This window comes from Topomyia yanbarensis, chromosome 2 (genome assembly GCF_030247195.1).
Source record: "Topomyia yanbarensis strain Yona2022 chromosome 2, ASM3024719v1, whole genome shotgun sequence".
NCBI classification, from domain to species: domain Eukaryota; kingdom Metazoa; phylum Arthropoda; class Insecta; order Diptera; family Culicidae; genus Topomyia; species Topomyia yanbarensis.
Window position 1 is genome coordinate 327,359,933 of NC_080671.1, and position 19,602 is coordinate 327,379,534.

At 38.4% G+C, this 19,602-nt stretch overlaps 1 protein-coding gene across 4 annotated transcripts in view; it reads right to left on the reverse strand.

Annotated features, from left to right (window-relative positions):
* The window catches only part of LOC131683828 (ras-specific guanine nucleotide-releasing factor 2-like), a 542,029-nt gene that overhangs the window by 478,633 nt on the left and 43,794 nt on the right, over positions 1–19,602 (reverse strand). For all 4 annotated transcript variants that reach the window (XM_058966164.1, XM_058966166.1, XM_058966165.1 and 1 more), the window contains exon 2: positions 12,734–13,773. In XM_058966164.1, the coding sequence (XP_058822147.1) occupies positions 12,734–12,823 (90 nt within the window). In that variant the 5' untranslated portion in view covers positions 12,824–13,773. The remainder of the gene's footprint in view (positions 1–12,733; positions 13,774–19,602) is intronic.

A 19,602-nucleotide genomic window follows, 5' to 3' on the forward strand; every position in this document is an offset into this window, starting at 1 on the left:
GCGAAATTAGTCAAGTATAGAAGTTGGATTTTACATCTTCTTTACCGACGCCAGAGAGGTATCTGGACTAGATATCGATCCATCAACTCATGAACCGGGGACCAAAGGGTTGCGTGGATGATCACGAAGGGATCAAGAGTTTGTATGTAAACGTGTTTATCGCGTGTGCTCTCGTGTATGTGGCTTCGTGTTTATGAATTCGATTTCGTAACCGTGTGGCCATTCAAATATCCATGGTCACACGGTTCGTCGAGATCGGAAAATGTATGTGTATGTATGTATGTGGAAAAATAATATCACCTCTGTTTCTCAGAGATTTTTGGACCGATTTGCATAAACTTAGTCTCAAATGAAAGATACAACCTTCCCATCGACTGCTATTGAACTTTAAATTTATTTTTAGTATACATGAATATTGGTAAAGCAAACTACTAGAAGTACATCAAAACAGACTAAAGGAGTAGAAGAAAGAACAGTCAGCAAATGATATTTCTTTACAATTAACGACAACTACATTCTGTTCGCATTTTTTCATGCTATGCTGACCGAGAATAGACGATTCACGTGCATCAGTAAATTAAACACCGATAAAAAGTGACCAACGAATCCTAGAAAGGATTACCCACTATTCTATCATATACGCCAGTTCTGCATCCACTCCCTGACCCAGCTGTCACAAATACTCAAACGAACACACACACAGATAGACATACGACTGGCACATAACTAGTACTAAAGACTACTGAAAAAGTCAATTCACAGCAATTCTCCAGTCGACCACGCCAGTGTGCTTAGGCTGTTGGTCGACCTTTAGTTTGGGCTAGTGTAGAGTATGAAAAAACACAAAACACAAAAAAGGACTCGGTCTCCTCAATGCACCACTATTGAGGCGTAATGCAATAACCATCTTCTTTAAAACTGATGCACAAATATGCTTGAGGATGGTTGCAATACCGTCAACCTAGTGGAGGGTATTTCTCGAAAGTACCAATTTTGTATTCAAAGTACTAGGCCAAACTGCTCTCAAACATACTTTCTTCAAGCTCACTTTGTATTGAAGTTTCCCATTCACATTAGAATATTGAAAAGAAAGATCGCTTATTCCGCGTTAATTATAGAAATAAATATTGCAATGTGAACATGTACAAAGGTAGAAAAATGCAAGATTTAATGTTTTGTTTTCACTTGATAATATGGCCACCAGAGGGTTAAAACTTTGCAAAAATATTTAAGCAAAGCTGCTTCAAATGGCTTATTACAATTCCATACTAGTGAATGAGCATGAGGGCAATCTAGTGAACATACAAATAAATGGCCGAAACCTTAAATTTCTAATCATTAACTGGCGGATAACCCTCGTCACAAAACATCGCAAAATATTTAGACAAACTAGTAGAATCATTTCAAATAATGAACACATTTCAACTCACCGCCCCGCTACATTCCATTCTCATGTTGTTTTACTTTCAATTTGCATAAAATTAGTCAGGTTACGGTCCCGCAAGGTAGCACATTACATCTTGTAGCACGAACGTTCAAACATAATATGCAAACTTTGCTAGTAAAAAGACGGGGATGCTGGGGACACATAACAACACCGCTGTATTACGGAATTCGTATCAAAGGACTGGTTGTTGAAATTCACAGCACTGCTTTTCTGCCTTCAGACGGCACTGACGCGGTACGGGCACATATTTTCAAACGTGTCAAAGTGAAGAGAAAAACGGGTCGCTTTTAGCAAAGAAACAATCCGCTTGAAGGTAGTAAAGCTTTATGCTTATACCCGCTCATTCCTAGACGCGTTAGCATTAGTTTGTTGCTGCTTTTATGTACCATTCCCAAACATTTTCCCGTTGTACATGGTTAGGATTTCCTTTTCATACTGTTTACTTATTCATTAAAGCTATGGAAGCTGGTTGCGTTCTTTTCCATCAACATATGGATAGTTTTCTTCATTTGAAGGAAACATACAACTTTATGAGCCAGTGAAGTTTGTCTTTTCGACCAACTTGTATGTAGAGACTATGAACGGCAGCCCAGCCTGCGTAGGGGAAAGTGGTCGGTTGCCGGCACCCGTACAGAACTTTTGACAGAGAGCAAACTTAGATATTCTGATAAATATTTTTTGTATGTTATATTAGCACGATCTTTTTGCGCCAATTGCTGAGGCAAACAGACTGGAATGTTTTTGCGGCTGTTCGACCATCTATGGAAGCTGTCCTTCAATGTCAGCTTCGTTCACCGAACAGCCTAGATAAGCCGTGTAGCGTCGGTAGTGGTTGTTTCAACCGGCTAAGAATTACACTACGGACTACCTGTTCCAGTGGTAAAAATCCACCACACAGGGAACCCCAATTCCATAGTGTTAGTGTTTAAAATATTCTCAATGGCGAACGGAGCCTGGGAAGAGTTGGGCGAACTCCCCAGTATGCTGCATTACGCAGTGGAACGTTTACTCTACGCACCGAATTTTTTTTTCACCGATAATCCGCTAATTTTGCCGAATTTTTGTTGGCTGGGGGCTTGCTGAGACTCTCGGCTGATGGTAGTTCGGTGAAGTTTTGTTGAATTTCGAATATCAAATTTCGATGTGTACAGATGAACCTGCCCAGAGGCCGTGTGGTATCCGGCCAAGAATTGAGCCACTGGGGTCCTACTCCCATGTCGTAGGAGGCGACTGAAAGTAGGAGACCCTAAGTCAAGGTGTAGTTCCGTGCCGAGGACTTGATGACTGGAGGGTCTAAAATATGCCAGTCGCGCACGGAGCATTTTGGGTTTTGCCCTTACTGTGTTATGCGAATCTCTGACACAGTGGACCATTATTTTTTTCGCAAATCGTGGGAATCTTGTCCCATTTAAACCTGATATGGCACCCTATATGCGTTAACATCCCAACTCGCTTGGTGTCTTCCAGTTGTTGTGCAATTTATGTTGGAGATGAAATGTACAGTTCTCCAATCAACAATGGTTAGAATAGCACAAATCAATCTCCAACATAAACGTACAGCAACTATGAATTTATCTCGACTCATGCAGGAAGGTAAAGCTTCCATAGCATTGGTTCAAGAACCGTATTTCTTCTATTTTGGAAAGTTACTTAACACTGCCTTCATTGCTTACAACAAGACAGGACTAACCCACGTGAAATGCCTAGTGTTTGCATTCTTGCAAATAAGGCTATTGACGCGTGTCTCATATCGGAGCTCACAACTCGCGATATCTGTGTTGTCACAGTTACACTGACTGTCGGAAACGTAGACAAAAAATATATATTGTTCAGCATATCTACCGCATAACGAGTCATCTCCTTCTGATGATTTCAAAAGCGCTGTATCATATTGTAGCAGAAATGGGCTTCCGCTCATTATCGGCAGTGATGCGAATGCTCATCACATCATTTGGGGCAGCTCAGACATCAATCTGAGAGGCTCTGAACTTAAATTCTTTTCTTCTGAAAGCTTTGGAACGGATAATCGATCATCACATCAGGAACGTTAGTTTAGTTGAATATCCACTGCATAAAATGCAACATGCATATCAGTGTGGGAAATCCACGATCACTCTGCTTCACGATGTTGTTTACAACATTGGAAAAACCTTCTCGCTCAAGCAATCTAGCTTGGGTGTATTCCGAGATATTGAGGGTGCTTTTGACAATGTGTCCTTCCAGTCTATTCTGGAAACGAAGCGCGGTCATGGGATACCTGCATGTATCTCGGGTTGGATAAACGCAATGCTTAGTAACCGCATACTTTGCTCGTCACTGCGACAGGCTGAGATACGGAAGTTGAGTATTTCCGGTTGTCCTCAGGGCGGCGTTCTATCACCTTTGTTATGGAACTTAGTAGCTGACGGCTTGTTGAAGAAACTTAATGAGCTTGGATTTCCAACCTACGGGTTTGCTGACGATTACCAAATACTAATTACTGGATTTTGCATCGCACAGAGGAGTAACTAGAAGAAATTCTTGGCCAAAAACCAAAATATTTTTTTTCGATTTTTTTGTTTCGTTATGTTTATTTTACATACCGAAGAACCTACTGTATAACGTGGCAAAATTAGGAGTATATAAAAAATTGGTAAAGAATTTTTGCATGTATGCCCATGGTGATATTTTAAGGGATATTTTAATCGTTTTCGTTATACATTCAGCAAAATCGCTTTCTAGTATTGATGACTGTATTAAATAAGACAATATTATTACAAAAGTAGTTCAACACAACCGTTAGACTTGCTGTGTATTGCACCAACTTTAACAAATACCTTTTTTCAACATTTTATTCCAAATTTGAATGATAAAAAAGTTACATTATACGGCTAGATCCGGCAAAGTTGCTGAAGCAGTATTACAAAGCAAGATTTCAGCTATACAAAAAAATATTTGAACTCTTCCGATCTTGTCCGATCCACCAATCCCAAGCGATTTGAAAATATTGAAATTTTTACTAATTTGAGGAACACCGAAATGCTGTAAGGCCAAATATTATGTTTGCCAAAATGTATCTCTATGAAAATATGCACAGGCGTCCCTTTTCTTCTCCCTTTCCCTCTGATCAAATGTAACTGTAACTGGAAAAAAAGTATTCACAAAGATCACCTAGAAATTACTAGTATTCGAAAGGATATAGCAAATTGGCCTCTGCACTGGTAGGTGGGTAGATGCCAAATTGTTCCAAAAACTAGTAATTGTCTATTTTTAGTTCATATTAAGACATAATAACAACAATTGCAGCAGCAAATAATTTTGGCCAGGATTCGACCCCAATTACTCCTCTGTGCATCGGAACAATATTTGACTTAATGCAACAGGCATTAGGAGCTGTCGAACAGTGGTGTCGACAAGTTAAACTATCAGTTAACCCAAGCAAAACTTCAATGGTTCTTTTCACGAAGAAGCGAATAACAACCGGGGTTCGTCCCTTGCGGTTCTTTGATTCTGAGCTGCTGTGTGCAGATCAAGTCAAATACGTTGGAGTCATATTGGATTCCAAACTGAATTGGTCGGCTCACATTGAGTTCAGAGTCAAGAAAGCGTGCATGGCCTTCGGGCAATGCAGACGAACTTTTGGAAAGACCTGGGGTCTCAAACCTAAATACATCTATTGGATTTACACGACAATTGTACGTCCAATACTGTCATACGGATGCCTTGTGTGGTGGCAGAGGGGAGAGGTGGTGACAGTCCAGTCAAAGCTAAACCATCTGCAAAGAATGGCGCTCATGGCGTTGACTGGTGCTTTCACCACGACTCCGACTGCTACTCTTGAGGCACTTCTAAACATCAAACCATTACACATACACTTAAAACAAGAAGCACTATCATGTGCATACAGACTGCAGGTTACTGGGCTTTGGAACAGTAATCATGTTGATCTTGCTACCAGTCATACACGATTGTGGTCACAAATGGTTACATGGGGTGAAGATATTCTTGCTCCCAGCGATATCACACTCACTTGTAGTTTTCCTTACAGGACATTCCATGTGAAGATTCCCTCTCGAGAGGAGTGGTTGTCTGGCTTTATGGAAAGACAACAACAAACGCAAGTGGTTTGCTACACTGACGGTTCTCTGATGGAGGGACGTGCTGGTGCTGGTGTCTACTGTCGTGAAATGAGATTGGAACAATCTCACTCACTAGGTAGATACTGTACTGTATTCCAAGCAGAAATCTTTGCGGTTATGTGCGGGGTGCAATCGGCCCTTCAACTGAGATTGTCCGGCAGAGTTATAAACTTCTGCTCCGATAGTCAGGCTGCAATCAAGGCCCTTAGCTCAGACAAATCCCGGTCCAACGACGACGAATTGGCCAGGGCAGGTTCAGCGATTGACTTCGTTGGTCCTGAGCCAGCGCTGCCAATTTCGACAAGTTGGATAAGGGAAAAAATACGGTCCTGGGCTTCGTCCGAGCACCGCAATTATTGGAGAAATCTACAAACGTGTCGCCAAACAAAGGCGTTTCTAGAAGAACCATGCCCAGTGGTTTCGAAAAATCTCTTACATTTTTCAAAGCCCCACTGCGGCATGCTGACCAGGGCTTTAACCGGCCACTGCAAACTCAATTATCACATGGCAACTATTCAGCGCGCTGAGTCTTTTTCATATGATCTTTGTGAATCCGACTACGGAACCTCATATCATCTGATATGCAACTGTCCAGCGGTAGCGCAATTGCGATTTCGGGTCTTCAGCCGTCCTTATATAGACGAAACCATGTTTGGTCGACTGAAACTCAGAGACATACTAAAGTTTCTTGTCCAATGTGGTAAAGAGCTTTAGGCTTATTCGCAGGCAAGTTGAACTACTTGTGAGTTTAACTTACCTGTTGTTTATTTTTGTTTTGTGCTGTTATTTTTCCCACCCTTCCAATTCTACTTCCCTACACCTCCTTGTCCTTTCCTTCCGCTCAGGAAATGATGAAACACACGGCAAGGCACACATCCCCGACTATGTACGGGGAACGTGCCATTTGAGCCAATATATTCTGATTCCTGATTCCTGAAGTCGTAGGCAATGAGATTTTCCATCAAATTCGCAATTTTAGTATTATTTAAATGACTATAGTACCACCTAGTGGCAAAAAATGTGAACTAGTGAAAGGATAGCCCTATGTTTTCATACAAAGATCTTTAAAATGAAAAGCTGTTCTACCATCTCCGACCGATTATTTTGCGATCGGTAGCAAATAAAAGGGAAAAGTCCATTCTTTCGTATCCTGAAGTTTCGCGGATACCGAATGTTTTTGAATAAAGTTGTTCGACACCGTTAAAGATAAATGTTCAAAATCAATTTAAAGTTATTTGCAAAATATAGAACATTTCAGTACTTCCAGGTTTTGGGTGTAATACAAATTGTTTCGAGAGTTATTTATTTTGAATTCCTCAGAGCTATTAGTTACACTGTAAGCAATCCCTATACATTTTGATTTTGAAAATCGAACTCCAAACGGCTGAGATTTTATTATATGTGTACTTTGCACACGACGCGATCGCTCGTGTTACAAAGTTTAGCGCTACCACCGGTAGGTTAAACTGGATTAAACACGAGCAAAAATCAAAGATAATACTATGTGATGATAATAACTATATTGGAGATTATCGCAATTAATTAAATAATCTCAGATACATAATTTACGGGTCATTTTACGTCAGATTTTCAACCAAAATTTTTATTCCTTCCAAATGTTTTTCTTGCATTCTTTAGCTAAAAATAATTGACATATATTTTTTGTTTTGGCCGAATATGGTATTTTTTAAAATTATTAGCTATTGAACTTTTGACGTTTACAATATTGAACATTTTTCAATTACTGATAACTCGGAAACGGTTCGATATATGGGAAAATATATTAAATAAAATAAAGTTTTCCAATAAGCTTACCGAAAAAAATTACAAAAATTTTCGTTTTGTTATATAGCTTATGAAATCTGCCATTATAAGAAACAAATAATTTTTAAAAGTTTTTTACTCATTATTTTCTTTTAATATTAAGAATCATGTTAAAAAGATTGAGTAAAAATTTGGGAGTGGATACCAAAAGACTATGCGATTTATTGCAATTCTACACTTATAACTAGGCAATTTTATATTAAACGACCAGTTATAATTGAAATATCTCATAAAATTTTCACACAATCTTCTGAATATAATTATGTTTTTAAAAAACGATTGTTTTCGTGGCAACTTTAAAAAAAATTCTTCTAAAAAGTTTTAAATTTGCAGAATGCGGGTCATTTACAACTAAAATTTTAGTTCTTTCCAATTTTGTTTGCATTCTTAAGCTAAAAATTATTGACACGAATTTTTTGCTTTGGCTGAATTTGATATTTTTTCAAGTTATGAATTTTTGAACATTATAAAATATTTTTATGGATTTTATGAATTTTATAAAAATTTAACATTTTTTAATCACTCAGAAACTGTTTCCGTAGTGAACAGTGTAAGATACCGGCGCCCGCCGCGTTATAACCTGGACCGTCTGAGGGAAACCAACGTCGCGACAACGTACGCGTAGCAACTTGAAGCAGCGCTGCCACCGGAGGAGGAGCTCATCGATGCTCCCCTTGAAAACTACTGCACCAGGACTAAAGCAGCCATAAGCAGCACTGCGGATAGCGTCCTGGGATACGTACAGAGGAGTCGACGGAACGATTGGTTCGATGGCGAGTGCCAAAAGATATTGGACGAGAAGAATGCAGCACGCGCAGCGATGTTGCTTCAAGCCACTCGTCAGAACGTGGAGTCATATCGACGGAAGCGAAAACAGCAGACTCGTCTTTTTCAGGACAAAAAGCGCCGCCTGGAACAGTCTGAGAGAGAGAGGAGAGGGAAACGCGTGCGTTCTTCAAAAAGCTGAATGACTCTCGCAACGGTTTTGTGCCGCGGGCCGAAATGTGTAGAGACAAGGAAGGTGGCATCTTGACGGACGAACGTGAGGTGGTCGAAAGGTGAAGGCAGTACTACAATGAACATCTGAATGGTGCGCAGGCGGACAATCGGGCGTTCGAGGAATCTGGGACAGGGAACAGCTACCGGAGGAGTGGAAGGAAGGGGTCATCACCAAGATATACAAGAAAGGCGACAAATTGGCGCGATCACAGTGACAAATGCCACTTACAAAGTGCTATCCCAGATTCTGTTCCGGCGCCTATCACCGTTGGTAAATGGAACTGTCGGGAGTTATCAGGCCGGTTTCAACAACGGCAGATCAACAAACGACCAAATCTTTACTATACGGCAAATCCTCCAAAAATGCCGTGAATACCAGGTTCCGACACATCACCTGTTCATCGACTTTAAAGCCGCATATGACACGGTGGACCGTGTGGAGCTATGGAAAATGATGGACGTGAACGGCTTCCCTGGGAAGCTGACAAGACTGATTAAGGCTACGATGGATGATGTAAGGTGTTGTGTGAAAATTTCGGGCGGCCTCTCGGGTCCGTTTGAAACACGCAGGGGACTAAGACAAGGCGATGGGTTGTCCTGCCTGCTGTTCAATATAGCGCTGGAAGGTGTAATGCGAAGAGCGGGATTCAACATGCGGGGCACGATTTTCACGAGATCTGGACAGTTCGTGTGCTTCGCTGACGACGTGGACATAATCGGTAGAAACAAGGAGACGGTAGCAGATCTGTATACCCGACTGAAGCGCGAAGCAGCACGAGTAGGACTGAAGATAAATGTGTTTAAGATGAAGTACATGCTGGCTGGCGGAACCGATCGCGATAGGGAATGCTTGGGCAGTAGTATTACGATCGACGGCGACGAGTTCGAGGTGGTTGACCAGTTCATCTATCTAGGCTCATTGGTGACTGCGGACAATAACACCAGCCGGGATAACAGAAGGCGTATTATCTCTGGAAGTCGTGCTTACTATGGGCTCCACAAAACTTTGAGTTCCAGGAAGCTTCACCACCGCACGAAATGCGCCATGTACAACACACTGACTAGACCGCTGGTTCTCTACGGGCACGAAACGTGGACAATGCTCGAGGAGGATCTGCAAGCATTTGAAGTCTTCGAAAGAAGGGTGCTGAGAACGATCTTCGGTGGTGTGCAGGAGGATGGCGTGTGGAGAAGAAGGATGAACCATGAACTTGCGCGACTCTATGGTGAGCCAAGTATCCGAAAAGTAACTCAAGGTGGAAGGGTACGGTGGGCGGGGCATGTTGTGAGGATGCCGGACAACAATCCCATCAAGTTGGTTTTCACCTCCAACCCGGCAAGTACAAGACGGAGAGAAGCGCAGCGTTCCCGGTGGTTGGACCAAGTGGAGTAGAACCTAGCGAGTATCGGGCACCTGAGCGGTTGGAAACAAGCAGCAACTGACCGAGTAACGTGGCGAAATATTGTGGAACATATTAAATCATAATATGGTGGATAACACTAGTTAACAAGAAAAATGAAACTTCAAGAAAAAGTATTTTTAGACTAATTTTGGGTCGCTGAACACGAAAACAATATTCATTTTTTTGTTCAAAGAATCGATTTTGCGATTTTATCAAAAACTCGTTTTTAGCACTTTTGGTAGTTTTTAGTCAATATTTCGTGTCAAAATCATTCAAATAATTTAGTCAATATGCAGGTTGAAAGGTGCTGAGATGCCCTTTCCAAAAACATATAATATGTGTCGATCATATGTAAAATTTTTAGTGCTGCAAGCGACCAAAGTTTAAAAAAAGTGCATTTTTGACCATTTTTAAAAGTTACTCATTTTTAAATGATTTTTTTTACCAAAAAACAATTTTTTTTTTCAGACCTTTTAGAATCTAAGATCACAAATAATATGTTTACGTTAATTTTAAGCCTAATATCACTAACATCGGATGGAAAACGTTGATGCTATGGCACATTTAGCGAAATGGATATTTTATGATTTTAGCGGACCCTGCCCTGGTGCGGCGGTTTAGAGGGTGTAGCCCTGGTCTCATAAGACAGTATTCGAGGAGAAAGGAAAGGAAGTCTCAGTGGGATCGTAGCACTAGCCACGTAATATTCTGTGAACTGAGAATCTGCTGTGAAGCCTATTGAAGCAGAATGCTAAAATTCCTTTAATTCGTAAAATATGTACTCACACAGACAAAACAAAACTTTTCCAACGATATTTCCACATTTTAAAAAGAGCACTTAGTTGTACAATGAACCATATCCAAAACCATTCAAATGCCGCAGGATGGATGGATGCAAGCTCGAGAAGACAGTACCCAACACAAACAATAACTATCAAGTATAGAAAATTATTTCAGCCGAAAGCATGATTGTGCGAAAAATAAAAAAATACAATTTTCACTCAGTCCTTCATACCATCAACATTTTTCATCCGACTTTTGTAACCATTGGATTAAAATTTATGCAAAAAGATTATTTATCTCTGTAGATTCGAAAAGAATTTGTTTCTGTCCATGATTTATTATAAAAAATTCACTAGAAATATACATTTTTTTAAAAAAGATCAAACATTAGACTTTTTTTACTTTGGTCGATTATAATCATAATAAATGTACATTTCTCGACAAACATACAATTACGGCTTAAAAGCCAACTGTCAAAATTCTCTTTGAAAGGAAATTCCGGACAAACCGTTACTGGTTAAACGCAGTTTATAGCAGTTAATACAAGAGACAACTTTTTACTTTTGTTTACTATAAACATCTGTGATTGGCGGGTAACAGTTTGTCTGAAATTTCATTTCAAAGAGAATTTCGACAGTTGTCGTTTAAGTCGTAATCATATGTTTGTCGAGATTTAATCTACGCATATTATACATTTTCGGAAAGGGCACATCAATACCTTTCGAACTGTTTCGATCGGATCCTATTTGAACAAGATATTGACAAATAACAAAAATAGTGCCCAAAAACACCTTTTTCAAAGAAATCTTGAAAATGCTTCTTTGGAAACAAATGGACTTGGTTTTCGTATTCAGCGATCCAAAATTAACTGAGGAAACACCTTTCTTCTTAGCTTATCGCGAATTCCTTAAAATGGTTAAAATCTGTCACATTGGATTCTGAAAATATAAAAAAATATTTTTCTTTAATAAAAAATAGAGCAAAAACAAAAAAGCGGAAGCAAAAGAAAAATGTTTTTTTTGCCTTTCTCAATAGAAAGGTATTGCAATTGCTCTGAAAACCGACTTTTTAACGGAGGCCAGGAGGGCCGAGTGACATATACCATTCGATTCAGTTCGTCGAGTTCGGCAAATGTCTGTGTGTGTATGTATGTGTGTGTATGTATGTGTGTGTGTATGTGCGTCTGTGTGTGTACGCGAACACAATCTCACTAACTTTTCTTACCAGAATGTCCGAAGCCTTCGCACCAAAGCAAACGAATTCTCTGCGGCACTTCCTCTACTGATTTTACGATTATGGTGCTAACAGAAACATGGCTCAACGACAAAGTACTTAACATAGTAGGCGAGCGCTCGTCTGTGACAAATACCTTTCTCTTCGCCAGTGACGGATCCAGGGGAGGGTCTTGGGGGTCCGGACCCCTCCGAAATTTAATAACTTGTTGAAAAATTTCAAACTGTTTTCAATTTTATATTAGTTTCAAACTCAAAATCAATCCAAACCAAATTTGTCCAACAAAACTGATATTCATTAAAAAAGGTTATTATGAAATAAGAATTGAACAATGTTCATTTTAAAATCGAAATTTCAGACCCCTTCCGATTTTTTTCCTGGATCCGCTCCTGCTCTTCGCTCTTGGTTCTGTCATGTTCGTTCTAACAGAAAAAGTGCGTCATCATAGACAGTCATATTGTTTTGTCAGCAAATCGCAAGCTGATCATTGGTGAACCATTGTTCCCGGACAATTTTGTTTAAGTGTACCCAAAGGAATTACCGAAACAGTTCCTATCGGTAGTCGCACAAGAGAAAATGGCAGCAAGCAGAAGTTTTATAACAAAAAAACTGGGTTGCAACGACGTCATCGACAAATCTAATAGCGTTGTCGGTTTTTTCTTGGTGCTACACTGGTGTAGTGCAGTGAAAGAGCTATCTCTTTACATTACATGATTACACCCAAGTTTGAATGAGTGTAGCACCGATTACACCGGTGTAGTGCACTGTCAAAAACGAAAATGCCATAAGGTGTGTAATTCGGTGAATAATTAAATAATAAAATTGTTATATAAGCATCGGTAAATCTAACAGTTGATCGTGAAGTATTGTAAATGTTCTCAAAATTTCTTCTTCAAAATGTTTAAAAACGCTCTGATATCACTTACCATCGAGTGATCATACTGCGCCCGGTCGGACAGCATAATCAGCTGATGCTCGTTGACACGAACGGATCGCTGCATTTTTGGGCTGAGCATTTAGGAATCGGACGGGCAACAGTTCTATCGCCAAATGAAACACCTTCGGCTGGGCACAATGTGTCTCACTAAGCCGACCTAATAGTGTACACGAGAATCACGCTGAAGTCGCCTATTTTCACAGTCGGAAAGTTTCTCACTCATTAATTTGCTTGCAAATTAATTATGAAAATGACAACTACCGACACGTGTATCACTGAGCAGCAATAAAAACAAACAAACTCGTTTATGCTTGATTAAATCCAAATTTAGTATCGCGTTTCGCACTCTGAACACGCACAAAGCATATTATCGCACTTCACAACTTCCCAAACAGCAAGAAATCAGCATTTTATTCCACACAGCCTGTTCCCAGTTTTCGTCACCCATCCATGGGTGGGATGTTGTTCGTACTGATCTCAACACGCATTGCCACGGCATTCATTTGGGAGTGTCGAATGCCGTGTATCAAATCACCTTGTTCTGAGTTTGGTATTGTTCTGTTTCTATCCGTTCGTGGAAGCTCACCTGTTGGTAGGAATTTTTATCACCCCACTGCAGCTAGTAAGTCAAATACAGATGTTTTCCACGGTCATGGTGATAGTACGATCCTGTATGCTTTTATACTCTATTCTAATCTTTTCATTTTTTTTTGTTTTTTTTTGTCGCTAACAAAACACCCAATTGAACGATAGAAACGACTCGACATCTGGTTATTAAACTTGGCGTATTCCTTAGTAATACCGGCGTGTTCTCCTCTATGCCCATGAAGTTATTATTGTTTTCAATCTCATCACTAAACTTCGTATTATTGTTTGTTTATTTGCATTGTTTCAGCCCCCTCGATTAATTTATGAGAGGTTAGATACTAGTTGTTGATATGTTTTTGGCTTTAAGCGATTAGAGGATCATCGCCCAAGAAGATGATCCACACGACGAAGGTTGCACTATTTCATGTTGTCTCGTAGTAACTGGAATGAATATAGTAGAGAAAGATGTTATTAGGTATAAAATATTTAAACTCGTTGAATATCAATTCTACACCATAAATTTTAAATATTGCTTATGTTTTTACTAACATATTATGTAAAAGTGAACAAGCTATTCATAGGAGATAAAGTATAAACAAACAGAGACTGATTCAGGTTCGAGAACGAATCCTGTCCAATTCACTCACAAAAAATCGGCTCTTAATCCATTCAGTGACAGTGACTGAAGTAAAGGTCAAAATTCACATTGAAATGCAGCGAGATGGTATACCTTCGTTTGGTTTGAGACATGGTGGAATTTTAACCAGGAACCCCCAACGGCGTTCCCGTGCTGAGAATGTTGCTGTCCTGACCTATCAATTCCCATATGACCACAACACAGGAAATTGACATTATTCAGTTAAGGTTCAACTACTGCTGCAAGGACATTGTAAATAACATTATGCACAAATTTATTTTCAGTTAGTATCAAACAAAAGATCGGTATAAAATAGGACCAATAAATCAATCAAATCCATCACAATGGTTTCAGGACAACAATAGCAGAACCGGAACGCGCCCCAAAGAATCCAATTACAAACTCTGTTAAGGTGATTATTTGCATCAGTTCCTTCACGTCGTTTCCTGCTTGTTTGCTGTAACAGCAATCTGACCGATGTAATCCTAAAGCATAATAAAAACATTAACGATCTTGACTAGACGTGGCTTTTTCTCCGCCTTCCGTAACCATGTATTTCGCCTAGTCCAGCAGACGGTACTGTTTCTATCCAAACGGTACCTATACCAGGAGCAATCTGTTCTCGTTGCGCTTCTCAAATCACGGCCGGAACTCCGGGACGGCGTTGAAAGCAGTTGTAGATTTCCGTGGGTTGCTGCCTCTCCGGAAATAAATGCTCGTGTTAATGACGTGCTTAACAGCGCCCACTCGATTTCAGTTCAACCAAGCACGCAAACATCAATTTACCGCCCGACACCTGGTTCCAGCGGTAATGATGCCATCGGATTATGGCTCACCGATGGCAGGGAGGGTTGGCAATCGCATAAAAATAAACATTTGTGGTGGCACATTAAGGATGGGATCTTGAATTTTATCCCTAAATTGGGAGAATGATGATAAATTCTGCACCGATACAGGATTTGTTTGAATGCTGAAACTATATCTACTTAATTAAAGCCAATCTTTTGGTTTTTTAACGTCTAACGTATAGGACTTGCCGTCATTCTAAAATAGGGAATTCATTCAGTGTCACGAAACTGTAACACTATTTGAATGTTTATAACTCTGTTACTCTTCATTGAAATTGACGACAATTGATGACAATCTGCAGGGCCGTCGATAAGGGGGGGGGGGGGGCGAGGTGTTTCTCCCGGGCCCGGAGTTTTGAAGGGGGCTCGGATTTTTACCAGAAACCAAAATTTTGACAAATACTTTTTCGACAAAAATTTATTTGAGAATGCAATTAAAAATTCAATATCTTTTGTATGAGATAACTAGAATAGCGAAAATTCTAAACTACTGCATATTTGATATCAACTATGTTTATACCAACCTAATTCCCGCATCGAAACAAGATCAGACTCGAGCGGGCATAGCGGAATTTGTACATTGAATATCAGGTACGCAGCTCTCCTGGGTTCGAATCCCAACCCCGCACACAGGAATAAAGATTTTTATATGAAAATTACTAACCTGAATGAAGAAGCGAATGACCTTAAGGTTAAAATGTCTATAATCCAAACTAAAATATGATCAGACGTGTAAGGGTTGAACAATTAAATGGTTTGATTGGTCATGAGGTTGTCTTCAAATTTCGCCAATATGAAATCGATTTTTTTGATTTATTGAATTTCCAATCTTCAAAAGCGTTGGATTAGTATCGAAAGCAATTATTGAATGAAAAAACCTGCTTAGGGATCATCCATAAATGACGTAGCATTATATGGGGGAGGGGGGAGTATTGTATTTTGTGATTATGTGTGACGGTAGGGGGTCATGTCATGCTACGTAGCTTTTTTAAAGTGGAATAACTAACATCGTTTTTTTATTTTAATTTACGGTGACAAGGGGGGGGAGAACTACCGTCAAGCTACGTAATTACCAGAGGGGGTATTTAGAGGTTTGTGACGAATTACTACGATGGGGGAGGGGGGTGTTAAAAATCACTCAAAAATTGTACGTCATTTATGGATCGTCCCTTAGGGTTGCCACACCGGTTTTTGGAGGCGAATTCCATGTCTTCGTTCAGGTAAATCCGAATTCGCCCGGAAGAATCCGTTGGATTATTTTGCAATTTTGCGTTGCCCTTTTTCTTTACCATGAATCGTCCAGCACACAGTCCTCATAAACATTATCCTCGGGTTGGTTAAGGAGGGCCCCTCTTGGCGTTGACAAACATTATTTTTAAAGTGCCATTTGGGTTTACTTTGCCCCATTGAACCTTCGCTGAACTGAAGTGTGATTTCACACCCCGTGTTTGTTTACTGAGGAGCAGAGCAAAGCTCGCTCGGGTTATCCTTCACAGCGAGAGTGGCTGATGCTTTTGGATTCTTTGTGAATAACCGATTTGGATTCTTTGTGAATCAGTACATCCAACTAAATCAACAAAATTGTTAACAAATGCAAAAACATACAACCAAATGTGAAGGGCACAGAAAGGTGGAATGCTTTACCAAAACATTACACTCTACGGTGAATGTGAATAAAATAAGAAATTTTTCCTCCAAGTGGAAATGGAATGGAAAAAATACGTTTTACAATTCTATCAAGTATGGCCTTGTATCAACATTTTCATTATAACAGGAAATTGCGAACACAACCAGTCCCTTTTATGACGAATATAGTGTTAATAGTTTTTTTTGAATTTTATATGTCATGGAGCATGAAGAGAAAATCTTTCAGTTCACAATCCTGCAGCTGCCAATGATTCTAAGAAGCATACGTTCAACTAAATTACTAAATTGTGTTTGATTGATTTCGAAGAGAAAATTTAACTCTGCTACCAAACTAAATCAACTAGTTAGCAAGATTAGCTAACTAATGTAGCAAGTCAGTGGCGTAGCCAGGGGGGTTTTGGGGGTTAAACCCCCCCCCCCCCAAACCAAAATTAATTGGATTGAAAAAAAAATTGATGCTGACGAATTTAATTTAATATTCCACAAAATATTTTTGGAAAAATATTCTCTGATCACTACATTGAGAACTGTGCTTAAAGCGTCATGAGAACTTTTGGAAAATTGTGGGAAGAGGATCTTGTAACTTATCTCTTAGCCAAAATCCCATAGTTGTCAGATTACTTCAATGTAAAATAAAATAACTGTCTGAATTATTATGAGCTCATTTTTGGAAAGATGCTTCAAAATATGGATTAGAGACAATTTTTCGAATGGGAATCTAAATTTGAATAGGTTGATTACATATAAAACATAAGCTTGTTTACCGAAAACTTACATACATTTCAACATTTGCTGAAAATGTATTTTTTTAGATTGCGTAGAGTTTAGACAACAATTCAATATGGTTAACAACAAGAATAACATTTCAGAAACTAGTTGAAAGCTGATGTAATTTTGTCTCTAGTAGGTCAGGATCGGTTTTATGAGCGTTGGATTTTTGTTGGATTATCAACTATATGAATAGCCTCTTAGCAGGATGCAATGAATGGCGTACTAAAATTTTGTGTGCTACGTACTAGTACTGCAAGTTGTGAGGTTGACTAATGAGGAAAAGTAAAATTAATGCTCGATAAATTTTTAACGGTCACGATCACATTCATTCGAAACTGCCAAATTTCGATGTTAAGTAACATTGAAGAATTTCAAAACGTAAAACTGTTCATCTGCTGATAGAATAATTTTGACGGTTAATCCTCCTAGAAGTAATTATAGACAAGAATTACTCTTCAACCAAATTTGGGTCGAGACTTAATGTCTCCAGCAAAGTTTTCGAAAGTGCTATTTCAAACAACTTTGTCAAAGACATAAATATCCCACATATTCAGAGTATCGAAATATAGTAGTAGAAAACCTTTACAACAAGCTATTCTGAAATTACTGTATTTGATAAATCTCTTCTGCGGTAATTAAATAATAAATTCACATTGCGTTCAAGGTGCCTTTGAAGCTTACAAAAAAATGAGGGAACTGGATTTAAAACAAATAATTCCCAGATATTAAAAGGACTCAAAAACACAAAGAGTGATTCCATTTTCAAGAGCTAGCATCAATTCGGCGCTAGCTTAGTCCGCCCACCAAGTTAGTGTCGGATTCTGATGAGATGAAGTCGAAACGCAAGTTTCAGTTCCATCCATCCATAATTTAGTTATAGGTTTTGTGTTCTCAACTCGCAATGATTGTTTCAAACAATGTTATCCGTAGCGCAGAAAAAAATAGTTTTCACCTAAATTTTTCTTCACCAAGAAGAAATATAGCAGGCCCAGTCCATTTAAATCCCTATATGTTGAATTCATGTAGCCTTCATATTTTCAACAAAATTGTTTGAAATGACATTATCAAAAACTTTGCTGAAGGCACCATGTCTCTTAATATTTTTGAAAAATTAATTCACCATAATTACCTCTATGAGAGTTAATCACTAAAATTTCCTTCAAAGTCAAGGATTATTATATTAGGTGATCTTGAACGTTGAAAATTTTTTAGATCATTTATCCCACTTTAAAAGATCGCAATTTTTGCCTTCATTGACATATTATACAAGAAAATAATCTATAGAGGTTTGAAAACTGTTCCATGTTGATCCTTCTTGTTTGTAGACTGGAACAGATGTCAGACTACTTATGTTTTTAAGTTTTCAATAATTTATCAAACTCATATTGAATTTTAGCATTTTTTCAAAAAATTTGCGATTTTCATCAAAACCCCCTCCAAACCAAATTTCTGGCTACGCCACTGTAGCAAGTTAAATCCGCATACAAAATCTTTTCGTTTTGGAGGGGCGTGAGATTTTGAACGTCGCTTCCTGAACGTAACGATTTTATTTTTATTTTTGAGCTATTCACTAGAAATCAGTTACAACATTCTTGTAAAATATTTTAAGGTGTGCTAACACACCAACACAAACAAAGAATAAATTATATTTTTATAGGATTATGAATGTTTTCGAAACCAACATAGCGTAATATCCAACCCCAACACTTATTTGAAATTTGATCCATGTTTCTCATTTTTTCATTTTTTTTTTAATTTTTACATGGTTTTTTTTATTTTGTTAAAATTTCATTTATCTTTTTTTTTAAGTTGTGGATTGTATTTGTATTTCTACAATTTTAATAATCTGCCTTTTTTATCTATTTCCATTCATTTATTTTATCCATCTTTTTACGTTCCTTACTTTTGCTTTTTTTCTACCGCTATCGCTATCACTTACTTTAATTTATAGTTTTTTCTCTGTTATTTCATTTTATTCACAATTTTTCGAGAAAATTCTGCTTTCCTTATTTTATTTTTCTTATTGTTTCATATTTTAATACCCTGATTTTTTAGACAAATTCTAAAAATTAGATGCAAAGACAAAAGATTGTTTCTTTTGTCATTCCATCTAATTTTTAGAATTTGTCTATATAGTACATTTATTCTTATCGTGGCCTTTTTCTATTTCCGTTTTTTTCATATTTTTATGCATTTCCATAAGCAATTTTACTTATTCAAATTCTTTCCAATTTGTCTTATTGTTTAATTTTTTACCTTTCTCCTATTTTCTTACTTACGTTTTTAGCTTTCCGTTTTTCGTAGTTTTATTTTTCCCCATTGATCGTTTAATATATTTTATTTATTTATTATACCTTTTTCTTAAGG